The sequence below is a fragment of the Asparagus officinalis genome, chromosome 5 (genome assembly GCF_001876935.1).
Source record: "Asparagus officinalis chromosome 5, Aspof.V1, whole genome shotgun sequence".
Taxonomy (NCBI): domain Eukaryota; kingdom Viridiplantae; phylum Streptophyta; class Magnoliopsida; order Asparagales; family Asparagaceae; genus Asparagus; species Asparagus officinalis.
In genome coordinates this window covers 87,442,935-87,455,225 of record NC_033798.1, presented here as the reverse complement: position 1 = coordinate 87,455,225, position 12,291 = coordinate 87,442,935, and the positions used below count along the sequence as shown (strand labels likewise).

Here is a 12,291-nt window from a genome sequence, read left to right as displayed (position 1 = left end):
ACGCCACAGCAGCACAAGTAGACACCACAATGGCCCTTCCATGCTTTAGACCTCGAGTCTATACAAAGAAATATGACATAAATGCAATTAATAAAAAATCAGCAGTTAGTGAAGAGGTGAAGAAATACAAGTATAACAACTGTTAAAGTAGCCGATTAGATCACTACATCTAGTACATTGCCCTCACTAAATCTAGTAACAAATTCCTTGAAAAATGTGTTTGAATAAAGTGATATTAGAACAAATTGATATTACATATATTATGCTCACCTATGTTGTATGGGTATTTCTATTTGAAGTCGTACTCGTGTCGTGCCCGTAGCCAACACCGAAGCTTCAGAGGACACCCCTTGGATATATGCATACCCTTAATTAAATGTGTATTTAATTATATAATACATGTTTTAATTTAAAACACTCGTCATATACTTCTTTGACATATATCCTACACTTCACATACAATTCTTGAAAATTGTTGGACATAGGTCGGCTTTTTTCTAGCTCCTAACTTTTTCCTAGCTCCTAGTTCAGAGCTATGATTTTAAAGGGTCTTTTTGGATATCAGGTTACAAACAAGTAGTTATCTAATTTATAGATCTGCATAGTACATAAAAAAAAGTAACATATAAATATTATTGGAATGTTGTTTTCATGAATGTTGTTGCATAGCAAGTGATGAAAAAATAATATTAATCTCATATAAATTATTATTATATATAAGCATGAGTAGCTTTGCATCTGTGGTTCTGTACCTTGCCTTTTACAGATTTTTGTGTCCTGTACTTGTACCTGCACTCTCACCCGTCTCTGTGTAACTTAGCTGCTCACTGAAATCTGAATCTAGTAACTTTGATATCTTACTGATGAAAACATAGCACTAATGTGTGCACTACTGCAGAAAATAAATATAACTAAAGGGTATAGTCTTTTGACCACTTAATGATATTACAGAAGCAGGACCAGGTTAATAATCCAAAACCTATGTAACAGGGTAACAAGCCATATTTCAAACATAGATAACATCTGCTCAAACTGACATGGGCACAGTTTCATACCATCATATATTCTGAACAAGACGATCTGCATAATTCTTATAGTCAAGAGGAAAATGAAATTATGTGAACTAAATCTCAATGAAGTAAATAACAACCAAGATCCCTCCAGCTAATGTTTACACTGAATAAGTACGGACTTGAGATTTAAACAGGCAACATAATAGCTTTCAGCTTTTTCCCCCCCAAAATGTTTAACATATTACATCTAACGCCATCTACATATTAACATTATAAATGTCGGTTTGAGGCCAAAGTCAACTATATTGAGTGTCTAGAGTCTATGTCTAGAAGCTTTTAGCTCCATCTTACTTTAAAAATTATAAGGCTAAATCTAGAATATTCTTAGAATCAATAGTTAAGCGGGATTAGTTCGCCTTGCTTGTAAACAAGCAAGAAAGCACAAGTGCTAAGAGAGGGAGTTCTATAGAACACGGTGAACAAGAGAGTGAGAATCTCAAATTAAAAGGGTTGTATTTGCTGTCTTGTGCATTCCTCTCGTTCTCATCTCTACAGATGGCACCAAAAGCACTAACACACAATTCCCAGCACCATTACCATCTAAACACGTGCAAAGTTATTTTCCCTTTCTCCTGCCCATAGTAATTTTTAAAGTGAGATTGTCGCCCCCAATATGATATGGAACCACACTGAGCTTGTGTATAATGTTCAGCAGTTACACAGTAGTCACTAGTAAGTAATTATCAAGCAAAATAGACTACAAAAAATAACATAAAGTACTGTTTCAAACATATTAGAATGTATAACTTGTCATAGTTGGAGCAAAATGTACATGTATATCTACCTGATAAATAAATCCAATGCCACTACAGCATATGCTAATTGAGATGCATATGGGAACAAGAACCTTTGAGAAGCCTTGCTCTGTGAAGAGAAAACCCATCTTTGATATCACAGATGATATCCTACAGGTAACACAGGCTGGCATTAAAAAATCAACACCTCTAATATATAAATATATAAGTTTGAGAATTTTAGAAATAGTTACAAGAACAATAAGCTCCTACGAATATATTCAACTAACTTAATAACATATCTATTAATCAGATATGAACCATCCATTTTCTTTCCTTGGTTGAAGATTAATAATTAGATTGACCAGATTCATATACTTCACTATGCATACACTTAATTATAGTGGATATGAAGAAGTGTAGATTTATGAGGCTTCTAACATGGTGGCTGTCTGCAGAAATGACAACAGAAGTAGGCCATGTTTGTTTCCCTTGCTGCTATGAACATCAGTTTTCGTTCTCTCTTTCCTTTTCTTATGTGAGAAATGAATGAATATTTTCAGATAGGTTATAGTTATTATTAAGCTATGTCTAGTGGCTTTTCATCAATCATAAGTTTGTTGGACAAATTTTCAAAACCGACTTGTTTGCCAAAAAATTCCCAAAAAAAGACCCGTTTCAGATTTAATTTCAAAAACCGACCCAGTTTCAGCTGCAGGGCTGAAACTGGGTCGGTTTTTGAAAAAAAAAGTTCCCAAACTTCAGGGGAATTGAAGTCCCATGAAGTTTTTTACATAACAAAACTTCGTGAAGTTTGGGGACTTTTTTTTTCAAAAACCGACCCAGTTTCAGTCGGTTTTTGAAATTAAATCTAAAACGGGTCTTTTTTTGAGAATAAGTTTCAAAACAGGTCGGTTTTGAAAATTTGTCCTAAGTTTGTTGAAGTTATTGTTTACTAATTTGTACCCTTAGTGAAATAATATGAACTTAAAAAGGATATAAAAGGTTAACACTGGCTTTGATCCCCAGTTAGAAGTCGGCTTGGACAAGACTTACAATACGGATGAGTGAGTGGGAGGGTGAATTGGTGAGCGAGCGAGTGAGGGAGGGTTCAGATATGCTAAGTTCAGAGGTTAGTCTCTGCTAGAAATAAATGATCTGACAGTGCCTTATAGAATGATATGCTACGAGCAACTTTTACGAGCTAACATTCTCAGCAGAAATGCTCAATTACAGATGAAAAGAGCTGTATTAAATTCAGAGCAAAACTTATCTCGTACTATGAATTTCGACTTCTAGTCATATATATCAGCTTCATCATAGAAACAATAGGAAAGTTCATATAGATAATAGTATTCATAACAAACATTAAAAATAATGCAGATGTGGAAAACATATTACGTCTTATATTTCATGAAACTGACCATCACTGTAAAATCTAGAATGCATTCAAGTTTAATATTGACCAGACCAATGGGGAACAAACAACAAGGATTCATGAAAAAGGTTGCTGGTGTGAGAATGCCGTTGCATGTTTCATGAAAGAGACCAACACACTTAAGAATGCATCTAGGATAGTCTTTAGTTATTAACCTTATCAAATGAAAAGGGGAAAAAGGTCATTATAGAAAAGTTAACGCAACAAACCCGAACAATATGCCCGATTCTAAGCCAAATATGATTTCCTCCACAACATCAGACTGCATCTGCAAGGGGCAAACAAAGTCAAAGATCCCAGAGACAACAGATTAGCAATTTCTATGAAGGAGCAATTTGAAGCAAAATTGTATTGATCATCCTTGAGCTTTTCTCTAACTGAAAAAACAGCATGTGAAGCATTTACCAGCTCTTGTTCACGGCGTTGGCTTTTATAGATGTGAAGCCAAGCATTTAACAGAACCTGATTCACAAATCATAGAATTGTAAAATGACTTAGCTCTATGCATCAAATATCAACCATCGATGTAAAGAAAATCCAATAACTGTGAGAATTCTATTTTTAAAATGATCTGGATTCTGGAAAGCAAGACGAATCAGACTTTCAGTAAATTTATGAAGAATAGAGATCAAGAGTCTACCATCATCTTCCCAGTTTTGAGCTTTTCATAAAGTAGTGTATTTTCAATAATAAGACAGTCCACAAATGCAAAGTAACATGGACAAAACAAAGCATCTCCTATCAAGTATCAACTGGCAAACAGGGAAGCATCTCATAATGAAAAGACTAAACACAACATCAGATTACTGTGTGCTTGGTTAAGGACTATTTTCATGGGCAATCAAACTAGACTCTGGAAATAAACAGTAGAGAACATGTTGTAGAATAATAAAGTACCTTCTATGTAAAACTCCAGAAACCAAACCTAAGGCACATAGTATATAGTCCAAAAGGGAACATAGTATATAGTCCAAAAGGGAAATAGACTTTATGTGTAGCACGTGTAAATAAGCCTATAATGCAAATCAACTAAATTTTAATTTTTAAGTCTTCTTTAAACTCTTAAAAAACACCTGTTAGCATATCAAATCCAGCAAATGAAGATTCTTAGCAATTTACTAAACACACAAATGCATTTAGGTTACAAATCCACATAAATTTTTTAACATCATCGTCATCTAAGCCTTCTCTTATCAAAACGCAAGCAACTATGGAGCACAGTATATCATGAAAGATTTGGAAAATGTTATGACTAGCTATCACTTGACCTGATATTCGGTGCCAAGTTTACAATCACAGACTGATGAGGATAATTTTCCATAATTGTTTAGTTTTGAATAAGGGAGATTTGGCAAGATTGATCAAACCTTAATTTAGTTTATTATGAGAAATTTGAGGGATTTTCTATTTTTTGGTAGGATTTTTAATTTCGAATTTTGAATTTTTTTAAATTTGAATTTTGATTAAATTTGGTAGTTGAGTGATTTGAGGGACCTGATTAATTCTGAGAGATTTCAAATTTTGTAATTGCTTTATAAAAGCATGGTTGTAATCAGAATGAGGATGTTGAATTATTGAGAAAAAAAAACATGTGAGTTTTCTGAATGAAAATTCTCCTCTTCGTATTTGGTGTGTGAAACCCAGATATTAAAACTAGGAGTGTGAAACCCTAGTTCTCTACCCAAGTTACTACACTATCCTACCCACCCATCCAATCCCCAAACTCATCACAGCCGTCCATCTTATAAAAAAAAACAAACAAAGAAACCCTAACCCTCCCCCTTGCAGCCGTCAGACCCAATCCCCTTTCCCCTCCTTCCCCAAACAACGCCTTCCGCCACCCCTTCTCCTCATCCACCCGCACACGGCCCCAACGTCCGAACGCACCGCCGTCTTCACCTACCTCCTAACAGCCCGCCGCCATTCTTCATCCTCCAGTGTCGATTCGTCCTTCCTTTCCTCAGATCGAAGAAAAGACACAAAGAAGAGGATCTTTAGATCTGGTTTTGTGTGAACAGATCGGACACCGGTGGTGTTTCATACTTGATTCAGTACGACGATGGGTATAATTTCGTTCTATTATCTTTCTGTTAATCTTACTTCATTAGCTAATTGCATGAATAATTTACCTCTAAACCCTTATCATATATTCACTGTTTAAATTATACATGCGAGTGGAGAGTAACCGGACATGTGACTGTTGTACTCTCGATATTAATTTTTAACCTGCGCAATGATAATAAATACTGCAACTAAATTGATCGAGATTGGAATTATTCATAATTATCGATGCAAATCTTGTTAAAATTTCATCTGTCACATTAATTGTTTTGAATTTCATTTCCTACCGAAGATTTTGAATTTTGGCGAAACGGTGCATTATTTCAAATTAAATTGCTGATTCCGATAGACCCCCTACCCCGTTTCACATCATTTTGGTATCAGAGCACGGTTAGGTAGGAAATTTGCATCATATTTAGCTTGCATTTATTTTCTGTCTACAATCGCATTTTTTCAAAAAAAAAAAAAAAAAATCATCATCATTTAGTTTGTTTGGCGTGATTAGTGCATGCCACTCCGTAGTGGTCAAACCTACTTATTAGGCGAGTCTAGCGAGTCGGACAATTCTAGAATGGATTCTAACGCGTTCCCCATAGCCGATCTCATGAGTCAACTCAATGCTTTGACCCAAGCCGTGAATGAAGTTCGTCTATCTCAACAAGAAGATCGTGAAAGATTGCATGAGAGATTGCAGAGGTTAGAAACACGTGGAACACAAAATAATGAACACAATGAAGAGCACGTACCAATCAGAACCTACCAAAGACGTAATGCTCAAGATCCTGACGAACGATACCTGAAGAGCATTAAGCTGGACGTTCCTACTTTCGATGGCCGATCGGAGCCTAAAAATTTTTTGGAATGGATCCGACAAGTGGACGATTACTTCAACTGGTATCCACTTTCCGAAGAGAGAAGAGTCAAATTTGCGGCAATGAAACTAACTGGTCAGGCTAGCCAATACTGGGCTAACTTGGAAATGATGAGAGTAGCTTGCCAAATGGCCCCCATCAACTCATGGGCGGGTATGAAAGATAGGCTCAAAGAGAAGTACATACCTTTCTCTTACCACGATCGCCTTCGCGACAACCAGAACCAATTTACACAAGGTAATAAATCCACTAGGGATTATGTTACTCAATTTAAAGAGTTCCAAATTCAGTGTAATGCTTTGAACACTGAGAATCCACACCAAACAAGTATAGAGTTGACTAAAATTTCGTGCAATGACAGCCCTTCGATTACTCTCCAAGTTACCCCTCTGATCACGGAGTTTACTGATATTGTCTCTATAATTGTTCCTGAAATTAAAACTCCAACTCTTCCTGAACTCACTCCAGTGTCTGAAAACGTTGTTGACGCTCCCCACGAAGTCCACCCGGACCAACATGAACCCCAACACGCTCCTGATGTGGGTCCTAAAGTGATTCACTCAAATATCTGTATGGAAGTTGAATCCCAAATTGAGCATAATAAAATAACTACCATGTCAAATGTCAAACCCCCATGCATTGTCCCGACAGTCACTCACACATACACTGATCCATTTTGGGAATATATAGTGATTAGGGACACAAGTTTGAGCTCGAGTGTTTTTATATCCTTTCTCTCATATTAAGCGCACAAGAACACTCCTCCTTCACGCCCTTGTTTGCATGTTCCTCACTATCACTACTAGAACAGAAATATTTTTTATTCATATTAACGAAGAAACGCCTAATTATTCCATTTGATAGAGGACGTCATGCATTTTAGGCACTTCGTTGAGTTTACATCTGCTTGTGATCATATTGTTCGAGTCTGCATTTCATACATATTCATTTGAGTTAATTTGCATCATTTTGTTTGAATTGCATTGATTATATATTGGGGAATCAGTGATCTAACTTGAATAAATACATTGTCAACTGAAATGTATGATATGGAGTCAGGATATGATTTAAAACTGTTAATGCTGATATTTTAGATGGTTTGGACTTGTCCAAAACGGTTCCTTATAGCTGTTTAAGATTTGACATGATATTTATGAACTTTTTCAACTCTTGAAATAATTAATGGCAACATTTATATTATCGTTTTGGTCATGGTTCTATTTTCAATATTGATTGATTAAACAGTTCACAATGTTTATTGGCAGTCCACTGATATAAGCCTGACCCTAGCCTATCATTTCTGAGAGCTCTTTTACTTTACCCCACTTCCATATATTCACCCAATCTGCAGTGAATTTTGATAATATTTTAGATGGTGAATTTATGATGCAAAATAGCTAATGATTTAAGATGCAGGAAAATAGCTGACGGCAGATTAAGATGCATGCATACTATATTGAAGATGACAAGTTTCTGCAGCTAACTCGACGGAGTCGAGTTTTCCCCCACCCGGGGAGAATGATGAGGATAATTTTCCATAATTGTTTAGTTTTGAATAAGGGAGATTTGGCAAGATTGACCAAACCTTAATTTAGTTTATTATGAGAAATTTGAGGGATTTTCTATTTTTTGGTAGGATTTTTAATTTCGAATTTTGAATTTTTTTAAATTTGAATTTTGATTAAATTTGGTAGTTGAGTGATTTGAGGGACCTGATTAATTCTGAGAGATTTCAAATTTTGTAATTGCTTTATAAAAGCATGGTTGTAATCAGAATGAGGATGTTGAATTATTGAGAAAAAAAAACATGTGAGTTTTCTGAATGAAAATTCTCCTCTTCGTATTTGGTGTGTGAAACCCAGATATTAAAACTAGGAGTGTGAAACCCTAGTTCTCTACCCAAGTTACTACACTATCCTACCCACCCATCCAATCCCCAAACTCATCACAGCAGTCTCCAACAGATCCGAGCCAAACTCGAGTTACGATCCACTCGCAGAGATCCCAGATCTCCTCTGCCTCGAACAGGCCGTCGAGAGCCCTGCTCCCCTCCACCTCGAACACCCGACGCCGCCACTGACTTCATCCCGACGCCGTTGTTGCCGTCGTTCCGCCGCCATCAGTCACCTCACCGGACAGCCCACCGCCGTCTTCATCTACCTCTTAACAGCCCGCCGCCATTCTTCATCCTCCAGTGTCGATTCGTCCTTCCTTTCCTCAGATCGAAGAAAAGACACAAAGAAGAGGATCTTTAGATCTGGTTTTGTGTGAACAGATCGGACACCGGTGGTGTTTCATACTTGATTCAGTACGACGATGGTATAATTTCGTTCTATTATCTTTCTGTTAATCTTACTTCATTAGCTAATTGCATGAATAATTTACCTCTAAACCCTTATCATATATTCACTGTTTAAATTATACATGCGAGTGGAGAGTAACCGGACATGTGACTGTTGTACTCTCGATATTAATTTTTAACCTGCGCAATGATAATAAATACTGCAACTAAATTGATCGAGATTGGAATTATTCATAATTATCGATGCAAATCTTGTTAAAATTTCATCTGTCACATTAATTGTTTTGAATTTCATTTCCTACCGAAGAGTTTGAATTTTGGCGAAACGGTGCATTATTTCAAATTAAATTGCTGATTCCGATAGACCCCCTACCCCGTTTCACATCACAGACACTATGATCTGTGGCCCAAGGGCATTATTTATATCCTCGAAGATCGGTCTGGAAGTATCAATGTTTGAAAAAACTTTTTTGAAACTTAGCTTCAATTTTTTTTGAAGATAAACACATTGAAACTTAGATGAGAAGCTATTTACCCCTAAGCACAAACCTCATCGCTTAAGCATATCTAAAGTGTGCGCTTCGCGCTCCATAAAGCGCTTCTCTTTGAAGCACATGCTTTAGTCAAGATAGGAGGATAGAAACAGATCTTTTGACTAAAATTAAAATGCCCTTATGTATCCTCAACATGACAACGGGACTATAAAAACGATATATATTTGACGTATTTAACTTAGTTTATTATGATTTGCGCCTATACTTCACACATATTTAATTCTACTTTACTAATCAGGTCATGAATGTATCTAGTTGTTAATTATTATACCATTATATAATATATATTTATAATATTATAAATTTTAAAAATAAGATGTACTTAACTCATGTGGCTTACACATCACAGTTTGAAGCTTACGCCTCGCTTCATAAAAGGGTCTAACATTTCGCCTTGCGCTTCCACGTTTTTTAACATTGGACAATATGACAACATATTATATGCTAAAACCTCCAAATTCTTTAGATCAATAGAAGTCAGAGAGAAACATGTTGACACTAAGGCATTGATAAAGCCAAAGGAAAAACGACGGTGTCCACCAAAATCTAGAAATGGGCTTTCATATAGGAAAACTTCTTCATGTTACAACTACTATTAAGAAAAAAAAACAATATATGATTAACAGGAGTATAGAGTATGATACCTACAAATAAGATGGAAACAGAGAAAACCATCCATGGTATCCGAAAAAGAGAAACAGCGAAAACATCTTGCTCCTCACCCCCAATGCCAACTCCTGAAGTATGTACATATGCAACTAACATATTAGACAAGCTTTAGGAAAGACATAACCCATCATGTTGTAATTAAAAAAATATATATATATATAACCATAACGTGTTACACCCCTTTCTATGATGAAGACGTGCTTTTGAAATGGCTGGATGGTATGTTTAAACAAGACATAATAGCACCCGATGCTCTAAGGATAAGTAGGCACAACAAAATTGTAATGTTATTATTATATAGGGTTGACACTTTGAACAATATATAGCAACTTCTGTAGAACATTAAAACTCAGAATTTTAAAACAGTTTAGTCTAATAGGACGAACAGTAAATGGGAACATCTTTCAATTCAGAAAGAAAAACATTGATGCCAAAATAGTAAATAATAACAAGTTGGCTGCCTTCCATCAATAGTAATGAGAAAATTTCAAAAAAGTAAAATCCAGTAGATTAAATGCGACATCCAACATCTTCAAACATGCTAAATTATCACAAGTAGAACCTAGTTATACACAAGTATCCTATTAAAAAAACAGTGGTGTCCCCTTTCTTCATCAAATACTGTACTCCTAAAATTCTGCTCCCATAAACACACGTAATCAAAGGAGATAAGGAACACAGAGAATATGATGCTTCATTTTCTCTTGCCCTCCATATAAGAAGCGGGTAAAGAGCACTAAAAATTTTAAGTGCGCATAAACGTAATCAAAGGAAGGTTGTAAACTTACATTACCTATTGTGCCAAAACCAGCAAAGGCAATTCCTATCCAGTCTGTAGCATTCATAACTTCTTGAAGATAAAAATGTGAGAAGACAGAAAGGATAGCGAGTCCACAACCAGAGACTGGTTGTATAACTGAAACCTGTGCAAAGAGCAAAGAGTTGATTTATATTTAAGAAAGAATTCTAAAAAAGTTCATTATACATTTGGAGGTTTCCTAAACAACAGGAAGCATCAAAAGTTCATGTGATTCAGAAACAAGGAAACCCGATATGACTTGCAGACACCAACATATGCTATGCCAAAAATGGATTGTCCCTTTAGAAAGAAAGGAACAGGGTGCAAAATACTTCTGCCAGATGTGAAACACCAGACAAGCAATAGACAATTCTGCAAGACATGCTGTAGGTTTTTCCAGAAGTTTTTCTAACCCCATTACAGGCATAGTATATAATGAATCCTTGTTATAGGTGGCGTTGATTCAAATAGTGCAATAAATCCGTTTATAGTTCTTCATATCACATGTTAAACTCAAATGTGTCTAGACACGCGAACACACATACACACAGGATATATAGTATACACGTCTGTAGAGTTTTACTTGATCACGACTATAGCTAACAAAAGCTTACCATTATTACTTACTTAGAAATATCCTCACATAGCAACTACTGGATTAAAGTAATGTTTGCAGGATCTGATTTCAGTTAATATTCCAGTTTCTCAGATACTGTTAGATACCAATTTTAACAAATGGTCTTAAAATTACAGATATCATAGCATTCATTTTTTAAAGACCTACGAGTATTAGTTTTTGATAATGAATTAGGGGGACATTAAACCAAGAAAGAGGTTAGGAAAAATATAAAAAGAGGGGAAAGTCCAAATAAGACGGTTTACCTCAATCATAATAGAATCAGTTGGTCAGATAATTACATTTAACATTTTGATGTACTAGTTAAATAACATGAATGTCTTAGCTTGTGTCATTGGATATTTTCATTACCTTACAACAAGCACGTATCTTTACAATTTCAATCAACAACCAGTCCCATGTGATCTATGTTCTCTATTCTGTACACAACACCTTCCAATTTAAAGAAGAGGGTTTATAAGTGTACCCAACTGATTTTAAATAATGCTCAACATATATTAGTTTAGTCACAACGATCATACAAGAGAATAAAGGGAAAATGGGTTAAGAGTTAACATGTTCTCAAGAGTATAAACAGGTAAAAAGCAAAATTAAGCATTTAGGGACCACCTTTATATACACCCACATATGAGAAAACTAAATAATTAGATAGAAATATGTTACTCACCGGAGCTTGAGATAGAGCCCTTAACATCAAGATAGCCCCAAATATATCCATAAGAAAACCAATGATCCACAGTTTGTTGAAAGCATAAGCCTTAATCACCTAAAAGGAAAAAAAAATGTTTTCAAAAAGACAAGATAAAAGGATGAGGTATCATGAAGCAAAGAAAAGTGATAAATTTTCAATCGACAGACAACAAACATTGTGGTTGCCAATTTGAGGCAAAACAGGTTTGTAAGGTGTTGGAGATAAAGCAAACCAGTCAAAGCCACATCTCTTTGGAATTTGGATCCAGTCTAACTCAGAATCGAAAGGAAAAAAAAACTCTAAATATGATTGGAAGAAATCTTAATTTAGTTATAATAAGATTTGCTATATGTAGAAATTTCTAATTTATTTCAAATACTACGCTAGTTAAGATCCAACTTCTTTTCCTTTTTTTTGGTTGGTTGGGGGGGGGGGGGGGGGAGAGAAAAAAACACAACACT

The 12,291-nt window shown here is 35.5% G+C and overlaps 1 protein-coding gene across 1 annotated transcript in view; it reads right to left on the bottom strand.

Annotated features, from left to right (window-relative positions):
- LOC109840055 (probable magnesium transporter NIPA9) overlaps positions 1-12,291 on the bottom strand; it is a 15,716-nt gene that overhangs the window by 1,461 nt on the left and 1,964 nt on the right. The window contains 8 exon segments of the mRNA XM_020408551.1: position 1; positions 4-58; positions 1,858-1,978; positions 3,455-3,513; positions 3,651-3,707; positions 9,683-9,771; positions 10,497-10,626; positions 11,807-11,905. The exon segment at position 1 is cut by the window's left edge and continues 54 nt beyond it. Of these exon segments, the coding sequence (XP_020264140.1) occupies position 1; positions 4-58; positions 1,858-1,978; positions 3,455-3,513; positions 3,651-3,707; positions 9,683-9,771; positions 10,497-10,626; positions 11,807-11,905 (611 nt within the window).